This window comes from Sceloporus occidentalis, unplaced genomic scaffold, assembly GCF_023333645.1.
Source record: "Sceloporus occidentalis isolate IW3139 unplaced genomic scaffold, rSceOcc1.0.p SCAF_58, whole genome shotgun sequence".
Classification (NCBI taxonomy): Eukaryota; Metazoa; Chordata; class Lepidosauria; order Squamata; family Phrynosomatidae; genus Sceloporus; species Sceloporus occidentalis.
In genome coordinates, this window is record NW_028317038.1 from 89416 (window position 1) to 116351 (window position 26936).

The 26936-nt window shown below is 40.6% G+C and overlaps 1 protein-coding gene and 1 pseudogene across 1 annotated transcript; one reads left to right on the plus strand and one right to left on the minus strand.

Annotated features, from left to right (window-relative positions):
• Positions 1-31: 31 nt before the first annotated feature.
• LOC149287596 (transcription initiation factor TFIID subunit 1-like) lies at positions 32-21820 on the plus strand. Its single transcript, XM_089492638.1, has 40 exons — positions 32-139; positions 1370-1487; positions 1824-1940; positions 3937-4056; positions 4596-4837; positions 5140-5355; positions 5468-5692; positions 7449-7617; positions 7723-7839; positions 8500-8667; positions 8957-9084; positions 9495-9602; positions 10383-10556; positions 10673-10846; positions 10945-11049; positions 11135-11335; positions 11450-11591; positions 11706-11836; positions 11911-11991; positions 12068-12217; positions 12710-12832; positions 13269-13444; positions 13579-13820; positions 14558-14768; positions 15047-15212; positions 15296-15507; positions 16007-16115; positions 16310-16408; positions 16666-16843; positions 16948-17015; positions 17140-17262; positions 18391-18483; positions 18960-19044; positions 19166-19233; positions 19322-19438; positions 19629-19741; positions 20214-20340; positions 20426-20573; positions 21161-21335; positions 21601-21820. The coding sequence occupies exons 1-40, from the start codon at positions 32-34 to the stop codon at positions 21818-21820; spliced, it is 5847 nt and encodes a 1948-aa protein (XP_089348764.1).
• A 2074-nt stretch (positions 21821-23894) lies between these two features.
• Positions 23895-25544, minus strand: LOC149287597 (UDP-glucuronosyltransferase 2A2 pseudogene; annotated as a pseudogene).
• Between the last annotated feature and the right edge of the window lie 1392 nt (positions 25545-26936).

Here is a 26936-nt window from a genome sequence, read left to right on the forward strand (position 1 = left end):
CGGTATTCCTTGTGTGGATTTCCGGCTGAGAATGTCGGACTCAGAAAGTGATGAAGAACGACCCTTTTCCCTTGCTGGCTTTCTTTTTGGAAACATTAATGAAGATGGGCAGTTGGAAGACGACTCCGTGCTGGATAAGGTAAGCTGGGGGCAGGGTGGCAGCGGGGAGCAGGCACGGTTAGAAAGACGTCTTTTACGTTCTGTATTGGAGATAATGGGGGCATGAGAAGTGGAAACGGGCATGCGATGCATAATATACCGGAAGAAATGAGTGAATAATGGGCGAGTAGCAAGCAGAAGAGTGAAAGAAATGTGATTGTGAGAAGAAGCCCTCCAAGACCACGAGCTAAACAGTTGGTGTAATTGAAGCAGAAAGAGGATGTAGTAAAGGTGTATCTGAGCACCCCAGGCTTCGGTGCAACATATATATATATATATATATATCTCTATAGGGTGCCTTTTAGAGACTACATATGCTAATTTGGTCTATAGGGTGTTATATTGCTATTATCGCCTATCGTGAGAAAGAAGGGCTTAGACAGAGTCCAAGGTAGTAAAGTTTACAAAGAAAAAGCACTCGGGGATCTTGTGTGGGAGAATTGGGGACAGATTGCAGCGAGAGAGATGAAATATGAGGGGACCAAGACAAGTCACGATGCAAGGAGAGAGCATAAAGACGGACTACAACTACATTTATTGAGAAAGGGTCATCGGATTCAGTTGTAATAAAGCAGATCCATGATTTTAAGTCCATGGATGAAATGTGTGGCTTGACAGCTCAATGTAATAAAGTGCGATATCCAGTAATTCATATTTCTGATTTGTCTTTTTCTATAGTTTTTGTAGTTTACAGTTGATCTAAAATTAATCTTAAAATTCACAAATCCAGGGCTTGCGAAAACTATTCCATCATTAGCATCCTAGATCATGAAATTGTTTTGTACGTTGACTTTTTAAACAATTCAGATCTTTTAAGTAATGCATCACCGTGCTCATGTTCGAGATATTTGGGCCAAATATTTAAATCTCGTGCTGCACCAGTTCTAAAACCGGTTACAGAGTACATTGAGATGGAAAGATCGGCCACGAAGCAAAAGTACTGGAAACACATGGCTGTGCATTCATTGTAAAATACCATATTAATGGTAAACCCTCACTTGCACATTTGGGTAAATCCTGGAAATGTGGGAGCACGATGGATCGTGTCTTGGAACCTGGACTTGAAAAATGTTTTATCCGCTCTGGGTTACAACTTTTCGGTAATGTTTAGGACACATTTTAAGAAGATATAGGACCCCTAGATTTGCTTGTTTGCCAGCTTTAGGGAACCTCAGGTTCTTATCTTTTTTACATTTTCTCGTCCTACAAGGAATCAAAGAAACATCTGGCGGGACTGGGTGCCCTGGGACTCGGGAATCTAATTACAGAGATCACATCCAGTGTGGATGAAGCAGCAGAAACTGAAGGAGTCAGCTTGGATGATGATGGTAGGGAACAGTTGGCTAATCTTGGTCATCCCATAACAACCTTTCCTTATATGTGATAGTAAGGCAGCAGCCCTGTAGGATTTTAATGCATAGATTATTGGATAATCAAGCACTACCCAAACTTATGTTTAAGCACATTTTGTGAACCAATTGATTAGCTATATAAACTTTCCTGTACAATCCACCTGTCCCTATCTCTTAACCCTCAGAGTGGGAAAAATATATGTATGGGAGACTGATGTAGGGATAGACAAATCTTTTATCTCTTACAATATTCTGATGACCTTTTTTTTTTTTTTTTTTTTTTTTTTTTTTATTATTCTCCTTCTAATCAAGGCTGGGTTAAGAGTACCGATGATGCTGTTGATTACTCAGACATTAATGAAGTGGCGGAGGATGAATCACGCCGATACAAACAGGCTATGGGTTCTCTCCATCTTTCCCGAAGAGCAGGTATATGGGGTGAGGGAGATTTTCTCAAAGAAAATTGGTTTAAAGAAATAAGTTACTCATGGTAATGTACTATGTTTGCATTGTGAAGATTTCCCTTGCAAAAGCCTAATAAAGAACTCAGATGTATGCATACATTGTAATAAGGTCATCTCCCATTCCATTTAATCACATCTGCCTTATGAGTTATGCCCAAAATGTAACTTTGTCCCAGATGGGAACCTATAGACCAGACCTGGGCAAAGCACGGCCCGCGGGCCACATCCGGCCCGCTGAATAGCTCGGACCGGCCCGCAAAGAGTGTCCTGGTGACTCACCAATGAGTCCGGTGTCCCCCCCCCGCCCCGGTCACTTACCTTAAACTCCTGTGTTGGAAGCGTTTGTCTCGGGTGCCGGCGCTTTACGCTGGGCGCCGGCATATGACGTCAGACGCCGGCGATCAGCAGTGAAGCGCCGGCACCCGAGACAAACGCCTCACGCTTCCAACACAGGAGTTTAAGGTAAGTGACCGGGGCGGGGGGGGAGATCCTGAGAAGGGGGGGTTAGGGAGTTAGAGGGGAGATACTGAGAAGGGGGGGTTAGGGAGTTAGAGGGGAGATACTGAGAAGGGGGGTTAGGGAGGGAGGTCTTACTGTGTGTGTGTGTCTTACTGTGTGTGTGTATCTTACTGTGTCTGTGTGTGTCTCACTGTGTCTGTGTGTGTCTTACTGTGTCTGTGTGTGTCTTACTGTGTCTGTGTGTGTCTTACTGTGTCTGTGTGTGTCTCACTGTGTCTGTGTGTGTCTTACTGTGTCTGTGTGTGTCTTACTGTGTCTGTGTGTGTCTCACTGTGTCTGTGTGTGTCTCACTGTGTCTGTGTGTGTCTTACTGTGTCTGTGTGTGTCTCACTGTGTCTGTGTGTGTCTTACTGTGTCTGTGTGTGTCTTACTGTGTCTGTGTGTATCTTACTGTGTCTGTGTGTCTCACTGTGTCTGTGTGTGTCTTACTGTGTCTGTGTGTGTCTTACTGTGTGTGTGTATCTTACTGTGTCTGTGTGTGTCTCACTGTGTCTGTGTGTGTCTTACTGTGTCTGTGTGTGTCTTACTGTGTCTGTGTGTGTCTTACTGTGTCTGTGTGTGTCTCACTGTGTCTGTGTGTGTCTTACTGTGTCTGTGTGTGTCTTACTGTGTCTGTGTGTGTCTCACTGTGTCTGTGTGTGTCTCACTGTGTCTGTGTGTGTCTTACTGTGTCTGTGTGTGTCTCACTGTGTCTGTGTGTGTCTTACTGTGTCTGTGTGTGTCTTACTGTGTCTGTGTGTATCTTACTGTGTCTGTGTGTCTCACTGTGTCTGTGTGTGTCTTACTGTGTCTGTGTGTGTCTCACTGTGTCTGTGTGTGTCTTACTGTGTCTGTGTGTGTCTTACTGTGTCTGTGTGTGTCTCACTGTGTCTGTGTGTGTCTCACTGTGTCTGTGTGTGTCTCACTGTGTCTGTGTGTGTCTCACTGTGTCTGTGTGTGTCTTACTGTGTCTGTGTGTGTCTTACTGTGTCTGTGTGTGTCTTACTGTGTTCATAGCTTATTCAGTTATTGTAATAAATATTTTAGCCCATTTTTTAGCTCAAAATATTTTTTCCTTTTTTTTCTCCTCTAAAATCTAGGTGCGTCTTATCAGCAGGTGCGTCTTATAGAGCGAAAAATACGGTATGCACTCCGAAGCCTTGTTCATTTTGTTCACTTCTGTGCTGTGCTAATAGTTATTCAGGCCTTACTTATTCAAGCACCTCTACCAATGACGTAGGCTTGAATAACTTTATTAAACAGCACATAAGTTAACAAAATGGACAAGGCTTCGGAGTTTGTAGTTTGTAGAGGTCTGGCCCTCTAAAACCATTCCAATTTCTCATGTGGCCCCATGGGAAAATTAATTGCCCACCCCTGCTATAGACTGTAATGTGGGGGGTAAGGGGAATTTGTTGTAGTTTAAGAAAACAGTATATTTATTTGTATACTTTATATTTAAGATGATGATGATGACGACTATGATGCAGACTGTGAAGATATTGATTCCAAACTGATGCCGCCACCACCACCTCCCCCTGTCTCAGGCAAAAAGGAGGAGGATAAAAACTCCCCACCTCTAGGTAACAGTATCTTCAGAGTTAATCCCGAGGCCTCCAAAATAGATATAAGCCAATAAAACAACACTTTATCAATAATAGGTTTTCCTTTTTCTTATCATTTCTTATGATTGTTATGCATTTTATGTGCAATTTCAAATCTCTGAAGGAAACTGTTTATTTTACTTAGATTTTTAGATACAAATTGACTAGGAAGTATTTTGCGTTTAGTTAGAACATTGTTTTAAATTAACACACGTCTACTCATTTCAGTCCATTATTTGGGGTATTTTTTTTAGTTTAAATGTTAAGAACCAGCGGAAAATAATTTTCATTTTATTGCTCTGTCTTAGCCTTTTCTACATTGCATTTATAAAGTTTGTAAATGACAGGATTGCATTAAACAGTTTCCACGAGTTTTTCTTCAGGGAAACGGACTCATTTGGTTAATCTAATCCTTGATGTAATTTTAATCTATTTCAAAACATTAAATACGATCAGTTTATAGCCAATCAAGAGTGTGCTGCTTCTGAAACTATTCCGACTTGCATGTTCCTTCACAGCCCCTGAGGAAGGCGATGGAATTATTCTTCCTTCCATTATCGCTCCATCCTCTGCTGCTTTGGATAAAGTAGATTTCAGCAGTTCCTCGGATTCCGAGTCTGAGATAGGCCCACAAGAAAGAGGACAAGAAAGTGGAAAGGAGCGCAAGCTGACCCTGCCACTTGCTGGCATAATGCAACGGGATACCACCAAGGAACTTCCCAATGTTACTGAGCTTTTTCCAGAGTTCAGGCCTGGCAAGGTATTCAACTGCTTCATGTCTATTATTGTACAGTTTTGTACAGTATTATTGTACAGACATGTGCCCTCCCTGTTGTCATGTCACTTTACTACATCTGCATGGATTCGGCCTGATTTCCCTGTGTTGCCATCTTATTACACAGATGTTCACGATATATCACTGTATGCTATACACAACAGCCTAGGAGAACACAATTTAAGAATAAGAGTGATATACCCTTTTTGCATATGATTTAAAAAAAAAATGTTTCTGTAGACAACAAAAATGCTCTTAGTCAAATTTTGATACTTCTACCGTGCTAGGTGTTGCGTTTTCTTCGACTCTTTGGACCTGGTAAGAATGTCCTCTCAGTGTGGCGCAGTGCTCGGAGAAAACGGAGGAAAAAACACAGGGAAATGACGCAAGAAATCCCGGTAAAGGAGGGTGAAGAGCCAGAAGCTGTACCAGAAAAGAAATCTTGCTGGGAATATGAGTATGCCCCTGCACCTCCACCAGAGCAGTGTCTTTCTGATGACGAGGTTAGAATATTAGTAGTATCTATATGCTGCAGTTTGATTAAGCTTTTCTCTTGGAACGTTCAGCACCATCTGTTTCTTGTTTTTAACACACAATAAATATACTCTTTACCAGATAACCATGATGGCACCTGTAGAGTCCAAGTTCTCACAAGCTTCAGGGGACACGGATAAGGTGGCAGATACAAAACCCAAAGTGGCAGAGTGGCGCTATGGACCAGCTCAGTTGTGGTACGATATGCTTGGAGTGCCAGAAGATGGAAGCGGGTTTGATTATGGATTTAAACTTAAAGAAACTGATGACGATTATATCAAAGAATCACCAGAGATTAGCGAAAATGTAAGTTATTCATGATTCCTCTGATGTGGACAGATACATTCTGTAAAGGTATACTCCAGCTGTTATTTGCATACGGAATATGACTATTTCTGGCAGTTTTTTTATCCAAATGTATAGAGTTTGCATTTGGTGCTTTTACTCTGTGTTCTGGAGGTTTGTCCTGCGGGAGATCATTCCATCAAATGCATCGCCTGCTAGCAGGACTTAACCCCTTCAATCCCCTATAGACGTACCGGGACGTCCAAAAAACGCCCACTAAGAAACCCCTATGGACGTCCCGGTACGTCCAGCCCTTCGTGCAGCGTCAGGGACACATCCGTTTGACAGCCTGGACTCCCCCCCCTGGCTGCAGAAGCCAGCTTTCTGCTGCCCGATCTCCTGTAACAGCTTCCGGCATGAAAGCTGGTAAGCTGTTACATATGACAGTGCCCGATCGCGCGACGTAACCCGGAAGGTCATCGGAGGTAACCCGGAAGGTCATCCGAAGCTGGTAAGCTGTTACATATGACAGTGCCCGATCGCACGACGTAACCCGGAAGGTCATCTGAGGTAACCCGGAAGGTCATCCGAAGGTCATCGGAGGACAGGATATCCCCTGCAGGGATATCCTGCCCTCCAGTGAGGCACAGAGATGCTGCGATCTCTATGCAGGTCTGTGAGGACCTGCATAGAGATCACAGTGTGATCGGTGCAGGGGGATCATGGGGAGGGGAGTGAGAAACCATGTCTCTCACCCCCCCCTCCCGTCCTGTAACATAACAGAAAAGCTGGAAAAAAAAAACAGTTAGTCATTTAAAAATAATATTAAATAAATCATTAAAATAATAATATAAATAATACTAAAAAAAATTATAATGTGAGCTGTGATGTCATTGTGACATCACTGGCATGTTCAGGAGGTCCCTAGGAGGACCTCTAACCATTACTGTGTAAAAAAAAAAAATATATAAAAATACAAAAAATTGCCCTAGCATAACATCCAGCCAGTATAACCCTTCTGCCACCATTCACAACCCCCAAACCCGTTAAACCATAGGCATAAAAATTATACAAAATTGTACACCTAATAGTATGCTCCCTGGTGCTGGGAAAGTCTGGAAAATCTATATAAATTAGGTATTTCTGAAATCAGGACACCTGAATTGATAAACTTGGAGGGGATTTTCCATCACTTTACCTAATTTTGTGAGGATTCAGAGGGAAAATGTAAAAAAAAATTAGTTTATTTTTCTAATCTTCGCTAGTTTTTACTAAATTTCTCATTGTAAATTTTCAGCTAATCATCCAACTATGGTAAAAACAATATATAGTTTATATGGGTACACTATTCACAGGAAAAGAGAATAATCGCTAAACCGACATACCCCAAAAATGGCAAAATTGCTCTGGGCTTTGAGGTACCAAAAACCCCTGGGATTGAAGGGGTTAATATGCATTCATCGTTGGTAAGGGTATTTGGGAATGTAGACTTCCTTTAAATTATTATTTGCAGGAAAACTAAATGCTTGCAGGTCTATGGATGATATGTAATGGAGAGCCATGACTTTTCATGTGTTCATTCCCTCTGCAATATTAGTCTGCTTCATCTATTACTTCACTGATTTTAATTGACGCGCATCTTATTTATTATCAAAAACCAGTAAGCGGCCGTTGAGGTTCTTCGTTGGGATTTATAATTCTTGGTTGTGAGCTGAATGTTATTTTTCCCCAGCCCCCCCAGAAGACGGGAACCACAGATGAAACCCCCGATAACCAGTTCCAAGACGAACATTTCCTGATGGTGACACAGCTACAGTGGGAAGATGATGTTATCTGGAATGGGGAAGATGTGAAGCACAAAGTGACTAAAACGCAGAGAGCTAGTTTGGCAGGATGGCTTCCATCTAGTATGACCAGAAATGCAACTGCCTACAATGCCCAGCAAGGCAAGCCGCTAGTTATAACTACTCTGATATTGGCAAGACAGAAACCTTTCACGCATATTTATTTTCTGGTTATGCAACATCTAACCCATTTTATTTGTTGTCCAGGATTGAATCGCACTGGATCTCTCTTAAGTCTGCCAGCACCACTTGTCCAAAAACCAAGCATGCCGGGAATACTGATCCCTTCTAAAGGGAAGGATAAGCATCCTCCGGAGCAGCAGGGTAAGCGTGTGTGCTTCTGTTAAAGCTGCCATGCAAAAGGTTAGGTTTTAAATACTAAAAAAAATATAAAAAGAAATACTGTACAGCATGCATTATAGTAAGCAGTAATGTATAATGTGGAGATGTTACTTCAATCTGAGTTGGCCGCATACATACGTCAACGCATTTCACCTTTGCCACTATTTTTATCCTTTGAATTATCCTGAGCAGTATTTGGGATTTAAACCTGAAATCAACAGGTTTGGAAGTGTTTGCCTCTTTTGGGGTTTCTTTTCATTCCCTACAAAATTCATTTTCTCTTGTATATGTGCAAAGCTGGACAAATCTAGGTAGGATTTAGGAGCCTCATAAGTAATTTTAGCAGAAAGGAAGGACTGGAGTTCTTTCAAGACAACACAAAAAGGTAGGTACCGGCAGTAAAATGTTAGCAGCTGTGGCTGCCTTTGTAAGTGCATGGGCACCATTTCTGGGTAGGTTAACAAGGTTCCCTCTGTTGCCAAATTCTGTGTTTGTCTATCATGGCAAATCTTTTGTAAATCATTGTGGCATGAACGTTTTATATTCTCAGCTTGTATGTTGCAAAATATTTTACAAAATTCAAGTTTTATTTTGATTTGTTTGAAACACATTGAATTTCTTTTGTCTTTGTTTGTTTTGCAGCATCTGTAGAGGAAGACCGCCCTTGGTTTTCCATTTTCCCCATAGATAATGAAGAACTAGTCTATGGGCGGTGGGAAGATAATATCATCTGGGATGACCAAGCCATGGATAGGATACTGGAACCTCCTGTCTTAACTTTAGACCCTAATGATGAAAATATTATTCTGGGTTAGTAATTCATATATTTTCATACATGTGGCTTAGTGGGCAGATCATACATGATTCATGGTGTGAACTACACCTCTATAAATGTCTTACAGCCATCATTATATGGCGAGACGTGGATACTTCCCTCGTATGTTTAGCTTAGAAAACGTAAATCAACTGAGAATATAAGTGTTAACTATTATCGTTGGTAACAAAGGGAAAGTAAATTGTGGAGCAGAAAAAACATTGTCTGGACACCTCTTACGGGACATGGACATCTAATTTGCAGCATTGTTATTATTATGAACAGAAATTCCTGATGAGAAAGAAGAAACAACATCCAGTTCTCCCTCTAAGGAAAGCAAGAAGGAGTCCTCCTTAAAGAAAAGCCGCATCTTGCTTGGGAAGACTGGGGTAATCAAAGAAGAGCCCCAGCAGGTGAGTGATATAACCCTGTCTGCAAATACACATTGGAGTAAATTAACAATGTTGTGCAGACTGAATCCTCTATAAAGCTTTGTCTTGAGTATCCAAAGCCGTTTTGATTACATTTTCCATAGCTAGGGTTAGGCCTTTATTTCTTTGGAGAGGAAGGATGAAGACTTCAAACCTCAGAACCATTTCATAAACTTTCCCCTTCTTGCCAATCTATGCCATGTAACTTTTTTCTTTGCTAAATTTATGTCTATTTATTGTCAATGCAAATACTTAAATGGTAATATACAATCTGGATATTAGGTTTATGAATTACGTTATGTTGGACTATTAAGATGATGTGCAGCCTTTGTCTTTTTTTCTATTGAATGTCATATTATATGCATTACATTCTTATAATTTCTTTGTGACAGAATATGTCCCAGCCAGAGGTGAAGGATCCGTGGAATTTATCCAACGATGAGTTTTACTATCCAAAACAACAAGGTTTAAGAGGAACCTTTGGAGGGAACATCATTCAGGTAATGCGGCCTTTTAAACAAAGATGCGTCCTGCAAACAATTCGATAAACCGCAGTACAGATTCACATGGGGCAGTTGTACTTACACTCTAGTTGCGTGGCAATGATGTGAGGGCTGTGAGTGTCGTGACTCGATGTGAGACCTATAGCTTTTGAGCTAGTCCAGGTTAATGCTAGGTAACACGAGGAGGTGAAGACAAACTGGCTTAAACTCTCCTGCGCTCTCTGACAGGGCTATTTGGTTTGCTTCTGCAAGTGTATGGGAACCTGAGACTGCAGAAGTGTCGGTTACACTAGGCTTAGCTTGTGGTCTGGCTCTGCTACCTGTCGTGTAGTGGGGTTAGACCATGGCTCGGTTTATGCTCCACCACGGTTGCGCGCCTCTCATTGGAACTAGAGTTTAATAGCTCGTGGTTGATGAGCGGTGATGTCTCAGTGTAGTGTTGATTGGTCTCCTTTGGAAGTATACTATTGTAGGTTACTGATGATAATTCTCACCATCGTGGAATGTTGCCTTTGTGTCCTGATTCTGGTCGGTTTAACAGCTTTAGTCTCTGTTTTAGGTTACACTTTCACGTTCAATGTTTGGTTTATGTTCTCAGAAACACATAGAAGTCTCACATTTTTGTGTTTGCATTCACTCTGACACTACAAGGCATACCATATTTCCTGCTGCACATGTTTACATATTAGACATTTTTATTATTATTAGAATATTATTCTGTCCTGCTAGGACAGGATAGAGGCTATCTCTTTCTTATTTTCTCCTTTCCCATGACAGCACTCTATTCCAGCTGTGGAGCTCAGACAGCCTTTCTTTCAAACGCACATGGGGCCGATGAAACTCCGAACGTTCCACCGTCCTTCACTGAAGAAATACTCGTTTGGTGCGCTCTCGCAACCCGGAGCTCACTCCGTTCAGCCGCTTCTGAAACATATCAAGAAGAAGGCAAAAGTAAGCAGGCTTTAAGTCCTCTTGGATATGCATAGTGGGCCTTCAATGTTTAAAATAAAGGAGAGTGAGCACTGTGTTCGTATCCTCTGTAATTACTGTTCTGCTTTGTGTGTTAGATGCGGGAGCAGGAACGCCAGGCCTCAGGTGGAGGAGAGATGTTCTTTATGCGCACATCACAAGACCTTACTGGCAAAGATGGGGATCTAATCCTGGCAGAGTACAGTGAAGAAAATGCCCCCTTGATGATGCAAGTTGGCATGGCAACAAAGATAAAGAACTATTACAAAAGGGTGAGAAATTGCATATCCTCAAGGTCACAGGGGTGTGAGCTAAAAATAAAATCGCTCAAATTGATTATTTGTGGACTAATGATTTTGAATAATTATAGAAACCTGGAAAAGACCCTGGAGCACCAGACTGCAAATATGGAGAAACCGTTTACTGTCACACCTCTCCTTTCCTTGGATCTCTGCATCCTGGACAGTTACTGCAGGTGAACAGAGAACTGTCAGTATGTATCAATATGTTTGTATTCTGTAACCTGCATTTTATAATAAATATTCCTTTTGTTACCACAGGCCTTCGAAAATAATCTGTTTAGGGCTCCAATCTACTTGCACAAAATGTCTGAATCGGACTTCCTAATTATCCGCACACGGCAGGGCTATTACATTCGAGACTTGATTGATATATTTGTTGTTGGGCAGCAGTGTCCTCTGTTTGAAGTTCCTGGACCCAACTCCAAGCGTGCCAACACGCATATACGTGATTTCTTACAAGTGAGTACTGCAAATCCCTGGGCAAAGCAGGTTGGAGAGAAACATTCTCAGTGAAATGGGGCTTTGTCGTTATGTTGCAATTTTTATTTTTAAAAAATTGCAACGTATTTTCAGGTTTTCATATACCGCCTGTTTTGGAAAAGTAAGGACCGTCCTCGTAGGATTCGTATGGAGGACATAAAGAAAGCCTTTCCTTCTCATTCTGAAAGCAGTATTAGAAAAAGATTGAAGCTGTGTGCTGACTTTAAGAGAACAGGTAACAGCTCAACAGAGGTTAAGACATTATGTATCTTTCCAAACCCATGCAATAAGGGTTGTAATTACATCGCTTGTTAGGGTATGGCTTTAAATACTTTTCCCTTCTTTACAGGAATGGACTCAAATTGGTGGGTATTAAAACCGGACTTCCGCTTACCAACTGAAGAAGAGATTCGTGCCATGGTGTCTCCTGAACAGTGCTGTGCTTATTATAGCATGCTTGCTGCAGAGCAGCGGCTCAAGGTAGGTCCTTTACCGGGTGCTTATTCCTACATGAAAAATTAGATCGAGCAATGACATCTGTATGTTGCTCCTAGGATGCTGGGTATGGAGAAAAATCATTCTTTGCTCCTGATGAAGAGAACGAGGAAGACTTCCAAATGAAAATAGATGACGAGGTGAGAATTGAACGGTGGGCGGAATGTCTGAAATACATTTGGATGTTATCGATATTTACCTTGTTGTGTCTGTTAGGTGCGAACTGCCCCGTGGAACACTACTCGCGCCTTTATTGCCGCAATGAAAGGGAAATGCCTCCTTGAGGTTACAGGAGTGGCGGATCCAACTGGATGTGGAGAAGGCTTTTCCTATGTCAAAATTCCTAACAAGCCAACACAACAAAAGGTTAGTGCTTTTTCCCTAACCACCATTAACATGTATGGAAATGTTATCATAGCAGTGTTTCTATTAGGAAATCTGGGTACAGGGTAGGAGGAGAAGGGGTGGTTTAAGACCATCCTGATCTTTCTCTGTGAACCATGTCGGGGTGTCCATTCACACTAGATGATGTATTATCAGGGCAAAGGGACTAAGATGGAGAGCGATAATTGCAGACTGGTCAGTAAGTAGAATAGAAAGTTTTATAATGAATGGGGAAAAAAATCTAAACTAAACCCTTATTAGCCATGCACCCAGAAAACACACTTTATACTTTATTAAAGATTTGATACCAGTGGTGAGGTAAACAGACTGCGGAGAATGTTTTAGCTAGAAAGGGCACAATAAAATAAAGCACATTCTAAGGAAAATAAAGCACACAGCTGAATGGAATTTGTGCAGAAATAATGGAAATTAGAATTGTAGAGTAAATGCCCCCTTTTTTTATTATTTTAATAGCAGGATGATAAGGAGCCTCAACCAGTGAAAAAAACTGTAACCGGAACAGATGCAGATCTTCGCAGACTCTCTCTGAAAAATGCCAAGCAGCTGCTACGCAAGTTCGGCGTTCCAGAGGAAGAGGTGAAATGTTTTTCGCTTAAAATGATTACAGAAATTTACATGAACATTGAAGAGGAAGTTCCACTTTTTTTTAAAAGCATTAAATAGTGTTGTATACTACATTGTAGTGTTATGCTGAAGAAATATTAGCTTTGTAGCTTCCTTCTATCTGCAGACCTGCATGGTTTTCTCTCTCTGTCTCTCTCTCTCTCTCGATTGTTAAAACAGAACTACTAGGTCCTGCTTTTTAGCAGTCTTTTCACACAGACGTTTGTCTCTTAGACATCTTATTGCTTGTCACACATCAGTAGTGGTGAACTGGAAGGCTGCAAATGCCTCCCTTGTTAGTTAGATAAAGCAGTAAATAAGTAATATTTTGTACCAAGCTGCCTTGCCAAGTTTATACTGTATATGTTGGTAAATTAACGGTTCAGTACACTGTTTTTTCCTTCTTCAGATTAAGAAATTATCCCGTTGGGAGGTGATAGATGTCGTACGCACAATGTCAACAGAACAGGCACGTTCTGGTGAAGGCCCGATGAGTAAATTTGCTAGAGGCTCCCGTTTCTCAGTGGCTGAACATCAGGAGCGATACAAAGAGGAATGTCAGAGGATCTTCGATCTTCAGAATAAGTAGGTTTCTTCTTAATTTTCACTATGTACATTCGGGGCTTTGTTTACTGCCGTGGAAATACTGTGTCGCACATTCTGTATGTTTTGGGTAAGCCGTAGTTACAGAATTATTATTTTTTTTTTTTTATTTCCAGAGTTTTGGAATCTGCTGAAGTTTTGTCCACTGACACAGATAGTAGCTCTGCAGAAGACAGTGATTTTGAAGAAATGGGAAAGAATATTGAGAACATGCTTCAGAACAAGAAAACCAGTTCTCAGCTCTCGCGTGAGCGTGAAGAGCAGGAAAGGAAGGAGTTACAAAGAATGCTAATGGGTGAAGACAATGGCAATGATAAAGATAGAGGCAAAAGGGACAAAAAAGACAGGAAGGGATTACGTGAGTATCACAAAATCGTATTCATTATATCGTATTGGTGGTAAAATCTGTACTTTAGGTGTCCGTGAGCTAAGACCGCCATGGCCGTTAGAGCATTACAGGGGTTTGAGCTCAACAACGGCTGACAGTTTCTGTATGTTGCAAGGGGATCGCTATATGTGAAATTTGCCTCTTTCCTCCATTGTAACCACACTTCTGTACAAGCTCAATATTTGGAGGGTATCACAGAAAGGGGAGCGCACAACATAAAAAGCATACACATTCAGATTCCTGGGTTGCTGCTAGAATTAGTATTACCAGTTAGTACACAAAACAAGGCAAGAATTCAGCGCGTACCCAGGGAATACTATTAAAAGCAATTGCCTATCTAAGGCATAAATATTGGGGATTCCATCACAGTATATGACTATATATATTGCTTAGCCCACCACAAGGTCAAAGTACCCTAATCTGAGTGCGTATGCTTTTTCTGCTTTTTATGTTGTGCGTTCCCCTTTCTGTATGTTTGATTTGCAACACAATGTTCCACAGCCTAAACATCTTAATAAAGTGTACAACAATATCATAGAATGTGCTAAATTAAATTGTGTACGTAAAATAAGTAGGTCACTATATCTCATAAAAAGTATCCATCGAGTCCAGCACCCAAGTCATATTTCTGATCACGTTCCAGTAAAGGTGTCCACCGGTGGTTTGTGTTTTATGTATTGAAGTTTTGGGGCTTTTCTTCTCCCTAGCTACAGGGTCGGCAGCTGCGGGTTCTCACAAGGACGATGACACAGCTTCTGTGACAAGTTTAAATTCTGCTGCAAGTGGCCGCCGGCTAAAAATCTACCGCACGTTCAGAGATGAAGATGGCAAAGAATACGTTCGATGTGAGACCGTGCGGAAGGCTGCTGTTATTGATGCTTACAGCCGAATCCGCACCACCAAAGATGATGAGTTTATGTAAGTTTGTCCAGACGCTGCAGATGTGTTTGGGCAGGATGATTATTGTTTTATATAGCGCCATCAAATTCCATAGCGCTGTACGATTGTCTGTAGTCCTCAAGTCCCAGAAAAATGTTTGCTACTGTGCTCAGTGATGTGATATGTAGAGATACGACAGGATCATGTCCCTCACTGATTAAATTTGCCTTCGGTTAGTCAGACTAACACCTTGAAAAGCATGATTGAAGGGTGACCTCCAGACTTATTGCCTAACATACATTAATTTTGTGTTTAAGTCGGAAATTTGCCCTGTTTGATGAACAACATCGAGAAGAAATGAGGAAAGAGAGGAGGAGGATTCAGGAACAACTCCGTAGACTGAAACGCAACCAAGAAAAGGAGAAGCTCAGGGGTCCACCTGAGAAGAAACCCAAAAAAATGAAGGAGCGGCCAGATCTCAAGGTAATACTTGGATCTTTGGTTAGGGAACCTGAAGATGTTTATGCTGCTAAATGAAATTAATTATTGGTTCTTTTCCAATACAGCTAAAGTGTGGAGCATGTGGGGCCATAGGACACATGAGAACAAACAAGTTCTGCCCGCTTTATTACCAAACCAACGCTCCACCATCTAACCCTGTAGCCATGACTGAAGAGCAGGAAGAGGAGCTGGAGAAGATAGTTATTCACAATGATAACGAAGAGCTGATTAAGGTTGAGGGAACTAAAATTGTTTTAGGAAAGCAGCTGATTGAAAGGTAAAACTGCCACTCAATACCTTTTAATGTGATATATTTGTGTCTTGCAGATGCGTAGTATGTATATATCTTGGTGGTATTGGTTTTCCATTCTATATATGTTACATTATGCAGTTATAATATGGGCCCGTTATTGCAATTCCTGTTTGGCCATCTTGGTATGTGGCTACAGGTGCTTCCTGATGCAGCCAACAAACTACTCTGCCGTATGAGCTGCTCATGCTCAATACATGATTCGTTATACAGCAAAAAAAACGTGTGGCATGCCGCTGATTGGGGGGGGGTTAAAGGCAGTATACGTTTTCTGGGACACATTAATAATTGCATTTTGAGAAACAAACTTTTACTTTGAAATAGGTAGTATTTCTCCAAGTGTAGCCGAATTCTTGTGTTGATGTTGAGACATTGGATAAGGATGAGCAAGTGGTGATTTTGATTGCCGGTGACTCTGTGTGCTTGTATATTGATGAGACTACGTCTATCCTGTGTTCCTTTTTAGTGCTGATGAGGTCCGAAGGAAGTCTTTAGTCCTGAAATTTCCTAAGCAGCAGTTGCCACCAAAGAAGAAACGTAGAGTTGGCAGCACAGTGCATTGTGATTACCTCAATGTATGTTTTGATTTGGTTTTCTATTTAATCTATTCACTAAATTTCTATATCATTTTATGTATTACATGTATTAGTATTTAAACTTTAATACTTTTTAGTGTAGGAATTATATATATGCGTGTATTAGAACAGTGTGACTGTCTAAACATCCTTACCGTCTGTGTAATGAATGTCTTCCTTTTTATTACCATTAGCGCCCACACAAGTCTATTCATCGAAGAAGGACAGATCCCATGGTTACCCTTTCGTCTATACTGGAGTCAATAATTAATGACATGAGAGACATGGCTAATGTAAGACTGTTGTTCATTTGGTGGAGATAGCTCAAAATAGTGTGTAATGCTGTGTAACATCACAAGTTAATAAAATTCTACTTGTTTGGAGCAAAGTTCCAAGACATTGCTTACTCTTCTTATTTTAAGTTAAAACTTGTGAAACCAATATAGCTAGTAATATTTTTATAAAAACCAAAGGGTTCTGGACTGGAAAAACATTTGAAATAAAGAAACCGATACTCATTGTTTTTTTGTGGTTTTTTTGCTTTCCCCAGACATATCCATTCCACAGTCCAGTCAATGCGAAAGTTGTGAAAGATTATTACAAGATTGTAACAAATCCAATGGATCTCCAGACTTTACGGGAAAATGTGCGAAAACGAATGTATCCATCCAGAGAAGAGTTTCGTGAGCAGGTGGCGCTGATTGTAAAAAACAGCATTCTCTACAATGGTATGTGTGCGTTTTGTTAATACTTTTTAGATCTACAAATAGTGGGTCTGTGTACATGTGACAACCCCCCCCCCCGCTCTCATGACTTTTCTTGTCATTTTTAGGACCAAAACACTCGTTGACCCAGATATCACAGGTCATGTTGGAATTGTGTGATGAGAAACTGAAAGAGGTAAGCGGCTTAGTCTATAGGTCCAGTGATATGGAGGAGCACATTGTGCTTTGTTAACAGTGGAGTTTAGTTGGAGACCTGGGTGGAATTTCAACCTCTCTTATTATTTTATATATTTTTACAGAAAGAAGACAAGTTGGCAAGACTTGAGAAAGCCATTAACCCTTTGCTGGATGATGACGACCAAGTTGCCTTTTCCTTTATCTTAGACAACATTGTTACTCAGAAGATGATGGCCGTGCCAGATGTGAGTGTGATCTCAATTGATTGCTTTGCTTAATGGCCCTGAGTGACTTAATTCTTTAGTAATTATTGAGAAGTTGTAGACATTGAAGGCTTCTGTGTATGTCAATCTCCAGTGTGCATTGTGCGACATGATAAACTATGATTTTAAGGGCACCTGCTAGTTCCACATTTCTTCATGTTAATATCATGCAATCAGTATTAGAATCCTTATTTAATCACAACGGTAAAAAGTTAATGTAAAGGGAGCACGGTAAGTAGCACCCTGAAAGATCAGCTTAAGGCATATGCCAAGTAAGTACTGCTTTTCCTAGCAATAGATGCAAGACTTTTTTATAATCTTTTTAATGCAGTCGCATAATTTTATTCTGGTATCTGATTTGAACAAAAGCTCAAGTTGCCAATCTACTTTACTTTTTGTGGAGGCATGGTACCAACTCTTATATTATGCTTACCTATGCAGTTTGTAGATGGGCATATAGACCTGAATGTATTTACGTTACTATAAACTTTGTCATCTTTGGTTGTCGGTTGTCATAGCACTGTTGCTGTGATCGCTACAAGACCCAGAATCCATCCAGGCCATCAATGCTTTACTTCCAAACTGAGCTGTAATTACAAGGAGCAGAAGTCCAACTGATGTAGTCTCTCTATATGCAAGTTAAGTCCAGTACATAGAACAGGGGCGTCCAACCTGCTGCCCTCCAGCTGCTGCAGGACTACATCCTCCTCAGCAAGCCCCTTATTATTATGGGAGCATTATGGGAGATGTAGTCCTGCAGCAGCTGTAGGGCTGCAGGTTGGACGCCCCTGGCATAGAAGTAGGGAAGGCAGTTGTAGCGAAAACCTGAGCCAAGCAGGGCTCCAGCTCAGCGGGGTGACCCAAATATGCCCTTCAGATAAAACATTCCCCACAAGCATCTTTCCAGCTGTACACAAGGATCCAAAGGTGGAAGTGAGACACTTTTATTTTCCTCTTACTGGCCCATAGTGAGATGCCAACCTACACTAGGCTTGAGCCCATAACCAGTTCTCATTAATATGTTTTAGTTTGTGTATAATGAGCTTGAAAGCCTTAGCACAAATGTAACTAATTGGTAACTAAAAGAAATACAATTTTTGTCTTCCGCAGTCATGGCCTTTCCATCACCCTGTGAATAAAAAGTTTGTTCCAGATTATTATAAAGTTATTACCCATCCAATGGACCTGGAGACAATACGACAAGTAAGTTTCGATTAATAGTTTTGTTTTGCGTTTATTTTCTTTAAAAGTCTTTGTCTTTTTCAAGAACATGTCGCAGACTGTCTTTTAACATTAACCTTCATAACAATGACCTACCTCACACTGGACTACTTATCAGCTATTCCACTCTCTGTCACAACACTCGTATTCTGTCATCTTTTCTCCAGTTGTAAAACATTTAAATCATAAGTTTAATTTCCATGTCGCCTGCAAAATGTGTGGATAATTTTTTCTTCAAAACACATGTTTTTAAAGACACAATTATATTGTGTATTTTATATCTACATCTGTGTGCACTTCAACCTACATATACTAACACTGTACAAAAGCCTACAATACACTATTTGCACATCCCACTTCCCAGGACAGAATACCTGTTGACATCATTTCTAACCAACTTGTGGATATGTCAATTTCAATACATCTTGTAATCCATGTGTTTTGGTAATGATTTGCAGAATATTTCCAAACACAAGTACCAAAATCGTGAACGCTTCTTTGCGGATGTCAACCTAATTTGTACCAACAGCGTGAAGTATAATGGTAAGAACAATAAGCGGTGAAACTGTTTTTTTGGCTTCTACAGCACATAAACATAACTTTTAATGAATTGTAATGCACAGGGCAGTTTGATTTTGATCTGTACTTTTATTGTTGTGCACAGGACCAGACAGTCAGTACAGCAAAACCGCCCAGGAGATTGTCACTGTTTGTGACCAGACTCTAGTTGAGGTAAGGCAGTTGCTTTTTGTTTTAAACATTTATATAGAGGTCAAAAAGAAAGATCTCTATAAAGTTATTCCATCTCTGTCCACTCCAGTATGATGAGCACCTGACCCAACTAGAAAAAGACATTTCAACAGCCAAAGAGGCAGCCTTGGATGAGGCAGATCTGGAGAGCTTGGATCCAATGACTCCTGGACCTTACACACCTCAGGTTGGTTGTATTGGAAACGTTAGATCTAAGTGAACCTATGAATGTTTGAGATTGTAAAAACAATATCCTCATATTCATCTATTCAGATGGCTTCAAAGTGTATTTCAATTCCGTGCAAGTTGTCTAAATGAAGTCTATAGTTCATGCACTGCCAACATGTTTTTTCTAATATATTTATGTTACCTGGCAGCCTCCTGACTACTATGACGCAAACACCTCACTCAGCATGTCTCGTGATGCCTCATTGTACCAGGATGAAAGCAACATGTCTGCCACTGAAGCTGCTACAGGCACACTAGAGAAAAGGGGGCTGGTAAAGAGCTTTTATTTTTTAGCTATTTATTTGAGAGAAACCTGGAATGCATTGTTGGCTTTTATCTCGGTATAAGTATTTAACATTTCAGAATGAATCTAGACCTGTTTTTCATGAGCTGCGTGTTACATTATATAACCAAAAGTATGTGGACACCTGACCATCACGGCTATAAGACCCCCCATTCCAAAATCATGGGCATTAATATGGAGTCGCCCCTCCTTTTGTGGCTATAACACCGTCCACTCTTCTGGGAAGGCTTTCTACAAGATTTTGCAGTGTCTGCATTTGTGCCAATTCAGGCAAAAGTACGTTTATGAGGTCAGGCACTGATGCTGGACAAGAAAGCCTGGCTTGCAGTTGGCATTACAGTTCAGCCCAAAGGGTTTCAGGGGAGTTAAATATAGAGCTGTGCGTTCCTCCTCGGGTACCCCTGTAAATTGTTCCTGAAGGGATTCATGCGCTTTGTCTACAGATACGTTTAGGAAGGGGTCGTTTGGGTGAAGATGATTCTGATGTTGACATAGAAGGGTTTGAAGATGATGATGATGACGATGATGATGATGGAAAGCCCAAAACCCCAGCACCTGTGAGTATACATCCAAAATGTGCTCCTCTTGGGGGTGTGAGGTATCCTCTCCACGTTTCATTTACACCTTATGTCTATAAATCAGGAAGTTGAAGATGGGGATGGTGACTTGGCTGAGGAAGATGAGAATTCTGTGCAACAGCCCCAAGCCAGCGTACTTTATGAGGATTTGTTGATGTCAGATGGAGAAGATGACGACGGAAGTGATGAGGAAGGCGACAATCCCTTTTCCTGTAAGTTATGTGCACGTTATAATGTCTAAATTATACTATGGCTGTTCACACAAGAAGACATTGGTAAACAATAGATATATATTTTGAGTAAAAGTGCCCTTGCAGTGGTTAAATTTGAGGTTATGTATTTTGTATTCCATTTTATATGAGTCTTACGCGTAATGTAAATGTTTAAAAATCAAATCAATTCATTTCAGTCCTGCTGTTGATCCATAAGGCAAAACCAGCACATTGGGGCGATTCCAAAGTTCGCCTTTTTCTCAGGTTGTGGCCAGGTGTATCTAACCAGTGGCTGCACATGGCAGGGCTGGATCAGCCACACCAGCGGCAGTAATGGTATATTGGTGTACGTATTTGCCTGGTGTTTCCAATGGCCAATCCAGGCCTGTTTTTACTTATATATTGCGTAAGCGGTACAATGAGTTTAAGAGATTGCTATTGTGAATTATTTTTAGCATTCTGGGATCCAAGAATTTTAACGTTAGGACATTTCCGCTGGGGATCAAAATGTTTTTTCATTTCTATGCAGCCAGGTGAAGAAAACGCAAAGCACTGGATATATAATTTTTTTATTTTTTTTCCTGCAGCTATCCAGCTTAGCGAGAGTGGTAGTGACTCAGATGTTGAGTCTGGAGGGATAAGACCTAAACAGCCTCACATGGTACAAGAGAATACCAGAATGGGGATGGAAAATGAAGAAAGCATGATGTCTTATGGAGAAGGACCAGAAACCTCACAAGTCATGGAAGACAGTAACATTAGGTAATTCCTGAAATATTGTATCTTATTTTTTTTTGATAGTTGATCTCGCCTCTTCTATTCCTGTTTTGTCTAAGTGGAACAGATTCTTTAAGTGAGAGTGTCCAGGATGGAGCATAAAAAAACCCTGTACACTTCTGATAAAAAAAAATAATGTACCATCTAGAAATACCCAATGAACAAAGTAAATGGTCTTTTGATATTTGTTTTGTGTGAAGATAATAGTCAAAATAGTTTCTAATCTAAATTTACGTTTTTTCCCTTACAGTTACGAAAGTTATGAAGAACCAGATCCCAAGTCTAATACTAGAGACACAAGCTTCAGCAGTGTAGGAGGTTATGAGCTGTCCGAGGAAGAGGAGGATGAAGAAGAGGAGCGTCATGGACCTAGCGTACTCAGCCAAGTACAGTTATCCGAGGATGAAGATGATAGTGAAGAATTCCGATCTATTGGTGGAGACAGCGAGGAAAACTCAGAGAACGAGTAACGTTTTGAGGACAATGTCCAACAGATGGTGGTGTTCTTGACACTAAATCACAAACTGTATCAGATCTATTATCTGTAAAATTCGAACTAGATCTCAATACTCAATGACTTGGCAGTTTTACATGGCACAGTCCTGCAGCATTCTCAGCCAAACTGAGTGAAATGTCTTCCTTATTTTCATTTTGAATGCACCCTGAAGTCCATTACTGGAGTTTGAAGGATCTGAAACAAAAGTCTTCTTTTTATAACTCCAGTAACTTAAGAATGTCTTTATAAGCTGTCTCTTGTGGCATGCATAGTCTCGATGTGAAGGATGCTCATTGAGGTATAATTGTTTTGCTGGATTTGATTGGTTAACCCTTTCGGCATCAGTTATCCTTAAATATTGTTCTGTATCAGAAGTCCATCCTTACCAGTGTATCATCGTTTCAATCTACAGTTGTGGAAATGTTAGCTTGTAAATATATGCTTCATTTTATTGAAGACTGAAACAAAAAATTGTTATATATGTCTGTTTCTTGTAATAATAAAGGGATCACAAAACCTTTTAAGAACTATAGTGGAGTCATTCATCCTTTGCATTGTGTATTTGCTTGAATTTCTAGCTGTTCACACGAATGACTGGAAATAAATGAACTGTTGCTTTTATGTCTTCTAGTTGATATAGCATCTTGTTGTAAAACTAAATGTTGCTTGTGTCAGCGACCATTATATATTGTTCATGCGGCTACTTCTAGTAGAAAATGAATAAAAATATACCCTCCACACCGACAGTCTTGTTTCTGTGGAGAATTCAATCCCAGGGGTTTTTGCTCTTTCGGTTCAGCGATTATTCTCCTTTCCTGTGAATAGTGTACCCATGTAAACTATATATTGTTTTTTCAAGGAGAAATAGAGCTTTCTTATGATACCATAGTTGGGTGATTAGCTGAAAATTTAGAATGAGAAATTTAGTAAAAACTAGGGAAAATTAGAAAAAAACCTAACAAAATTAGGTAAAGTGATGGAAAATCCCCTCCAAGTTTATATAGATTTTCCATACTTTCCCAGCACTTATAGGGAACATATACTGTAAGGTATACATTTTTTGTACAATTTTTATGCTTATGGCTTAACGGGTTTGGGGGTTGTGAACGGGGGCAGGAGGGTTATGTAGATGTTGTGCTGGGGCAATGGGATGTAAGGTTTTATAATTTATTTATTTTTTTACTATGTTTTATATATTTAAAAAAAAAATGGCTAGAGGTCCTCTTAGGGACCTCTTGAACACGTTATTTATGCCAGTGATGTCACAATCACATCACTTAGCTCTTTATCGTTTATTTTTAATTATTATTTATTGTATTTTAATGATTTCCTTATTTTTTTTAAATGACCGCGATTTCCCCTGCACCGATCACTCTGTGATCTCTATGCAAGTCCCCACAGACTTGCGTAGAGATTGCAGCGTCTGTGCCTGATCGGAGGACAGGATATGACCTGCAGGGATTGGCTTTCATGCCTGATCTCCCGTGCAGCGGCAGGGATGTGTCTCTGCCGCTGCAAGAAAGGCAGACACATCCATAGGGGGATTCTTGGGATGCGTTTTTTGGACGTGCCTCCACTGAAAAGAACCATGGTTCCATCTAGTGGTTCAATAATGTCTCATTAGCTATTTAAACACACATTTTCAATTTATTGTAATGTCGAATTTGTAAATCTTTAACAGAATTAATTATGTAATCATTAAAAAAAATTGTGTCATTCAAAGTTTTGCCAGTTAACAACCAATGAGCTTAGAAAGCGATCAAAGGTCACGTTCTTCTCTCAAACGGTGCTGCTGTAATGCCTCGATATTGATAAAACTGCTCCAAAGGGCCTGTGTTATCCCTCCCTAATTGCACCATAAACAATATTGCAGTGAACGCATGCTTTAAATCTGAAAACCTAAACGACGATGCACTGGGACCGCTCCGGAGAACAACCGTAATCACCAAAGAGAGAGCTATTGCCTCTCGCAAGATGGCGACACCCAAATTAGGTAAAATTATGGTATACATTGTATGCTGTGGCATGTAAAACTTACACAAAGAATGTTAGTCTTGTTTGCTTTTCCTTCCCCTGAGATATATCTTTATGATAGCACCCAATACTTTCCATGACAAGTAGATAATGACTGCAAGTGTGGCCACAAGAGCCCCAATGACATCCAGGACATAGTATTGATACCATGGTAGGTCATTACCCACTGCTCGTAGGTGTTCTGCCCCATTGTGGCGCATCACAAACTCTGTCCAAAATACAGCAGTGTCCCGTGGTGATACCGGTGTGTCCCTGTGTAGTTTGGAGACGTGCTTCATAGCAGCTCCGTAGGAAGGATTGTCAATAACCAAACGCACCGCATTGAATATCTCGCTTGATGTGACATCCAGCAAATTATCCAGCATTACAGCAGCTCCTTTTGCCTTAAGACGTAGAATGTTTTCATACTGATCCCCAAAGAGAGGGACACCAACTACTGGGACCCCATGATAAATGGCTTCGTAGATACCATTTTCACCACCATGGCTTAAGAAGGCTTTAATGTTGGGATGGCTTAGCAGGTCATTTTGTGGTAGCCAGGTCATGGTCTTGGTGTTATTGCCTAGTGTGTCTGGCTTTTCACCAGTGTAACGCCAAATAACACGTTCAGGCAACTGTGCTAAACCTGCTGCAATCTCTCTGGCGATCTTTAGCGGTAGGGTCTTCACCAGAGTGCCTAGAGAGAAGACCACTACCCCTTGTTCTGAGCTGTCCATGAACTCTTGCAGTTCCTGGGGTAGAAGTTTTGGTGTCTGGCACTGGAAGCCACCAATGTAGACAGCATTGGGCATGGTTGGTCGTGGAAATTCAAAGACAAAGTCTACTTTCATCAGATATATGTCGGCCCTTTGGTACAACTCAAATACACTGACTTCAGAATCAAGGTAGCGCTTACAAAGCTCATCATAGACAGGATACACCAGTACTCGGCTGGCTAAAAAATACATGGTGTACAGGAGAACATTCTTGATCCTCTCTGGGAAGGTCATCCTATCTGTTACCCTGGAGTGGATCACAGGTACATAGGAAAGAGGTGAAGGGGCTATTGCAAAGTGTATATCTTCTGTAGGCATCCATCTTCCAAAAAATACCAGAGGTAGCTTCAAGTAGTTAGCCAGCATCACCCCTCCTACATTAAAGGGGTCTGCAAGCACCAAATCAAAGCCTGAGGTCCTCAAACGCTCCATCAACTCTTTGTTTTCAAACACTGCAGTCAGAGTAGCGGTGGCAGTCTGAGTTCCTGTCCTAATTGTTCGAATGAACTCCCAAGCTGTGGAAAATGATGAGACGTCTTTTGGGAAGGCATTGGAAAGTATCCAGTTAAGGGCATACTCTTCAAATTGTTCTCGTGAAAGTGCATAATCATCAGAGAGGCGGATGTTCTCTACCTTGAAATGATCAGAAGACTCATCAATGTAGATACTATTGGAAGGTCTCATTACACTTAATTTGTGCCCTCGCTGGATTAATTCCATCATCAGTACTTTCATATTAATCCAGTGGCTCCCCTCCACTGGTACCACAAGGATCTTGCCAGTGTGTGCAGGGGATAGGTGCAGTGAAAAAATAAAGGCAAAGATATAAAACAATGTCTTTGTGGTTGCCATTTTAAGAGAAGTGATATGTTCCCTTGGATCTGCCACACTTCCTATAACATACGGCATGGTAGAGGAGGGCACCTTCTTATATACAGAAAACCACATTATGCAAAGTCATCCTGACACAGTGACAAAGACTATAACGTCTTGCCTTTCAGAAGTAAAACTTTTTTTTTTGTTCTCTGCATATTGGGGGAGGGGATTGCCGCTCACTTACCTGTCTTGAAAACTGTGTTTTATCTCAGAATACTGATAAGTGCAGCTTGTAGCGGTGCTTTGTTTTAACTCAGGTACAGGTCAAATGGCACAGCATTGGTAGTTTGCAAGAACTTTGTCATTTTCCTTTTAATCGAGGCAAGAGTCAACTCATATAACATACATTTAAATTAAAAAAAAATGTTTCAGTGAAATGATTCAGAGCATTTAAATACCAATTTTCCATTTATCCCAACCAAAATCATAAATAGAAACCTATGAAAAGTCCCAAACTCCTTGGCAAATGTATGATACGTAAGTCATTGCATACATACAGATTGTGCATGCAGCCCAGGTAGGCATTCTAGAAAACTGATGGCAGATAAGGTTAGATGCCATAAATGCACTATAGAACGCAACCGATGGGGGAAAAAATACATATATCCACAAAAACATACTAGCCCTATTTTCACTGCTGGTGCACATGATTTTGTGGACTACAATTACCATCACCCAAGCCTGGCTGAGGGTAATGAGAATTATAGTTTTACAAAAGCTCATCTGCCCATTTTTTAATTTTTGGTATGTTTTTTGTTAAGAATAATGTCTGACTTTAGGTAGCTGCCCACATGCAGGCATACCATTTTTCACTACTGGTTAAATGGTAGCTGGCCGCCATATTAGATTTAATGCATCAATCACTGCATTTAGTCAATGTGATTTATTTGTTTACTACCTCCAAACATTTTGAGAAGCTGCAATTCAGTAGAATAGAGGCCTCCCCATTTTTGTGTAAATCCAAGGCTTCCATAGTTGGGAGTTGCCTTGGGAATATTTATGGTGACTACATGTTTTCCAGGACACATCATTTTCACATGCTGCTTAGCAGCACAGGTATGTTGGATGTATAACTGAGTTATATTTTTCCTTTCTATAAGTTTACCTGCTGTAAGGCACCACTTCATATTTTTTGTCCCCCCAAATTTCTAAAGTAAAAACAAATAAATTGATGGGGCCTGATGGGATACAACCCAACTTATTAAAAGAGCTTGGTGGTATACTAGCAAAAATGGATTTATTTAATGAATCATTGTTACCGGGAGTCGTCCCAATTTTAAGTAGGGAGGAGTCAGGCAACCACAGGCCAGTAAGTCTTACATCAGTAGTGGGGAAATTAATGGAAATGTTAAAGGATAGGATTGTTGAACATCTGAAGTCACATGGGTTTCAATATTAAAAACAACATGGGTTTACCTCGGAAAG

Coding starts and splice junctions, on each gene's coding strand:
- LOC149287596 (XM_089492638.1), top strand. CDS start 32: ATGTCGGACTCAGAAAGTGATGAAGAACGACCCTTTTCCCTTGCTGGC. Junction 1,488..1,823: donor AGTCAGCTTGGATGATGATG/GTAGGGAACAGT, acceptor CTTCTAATCAAG/GCTGGGTTAAGAGTACCGAT. Junction 18,484..18,959: donor ACCTGGAGACAATACGACAA/GTAAGTTTCGAT, acceptor AATGATTTGCAG/AATATTTCCAAACACAAGTA.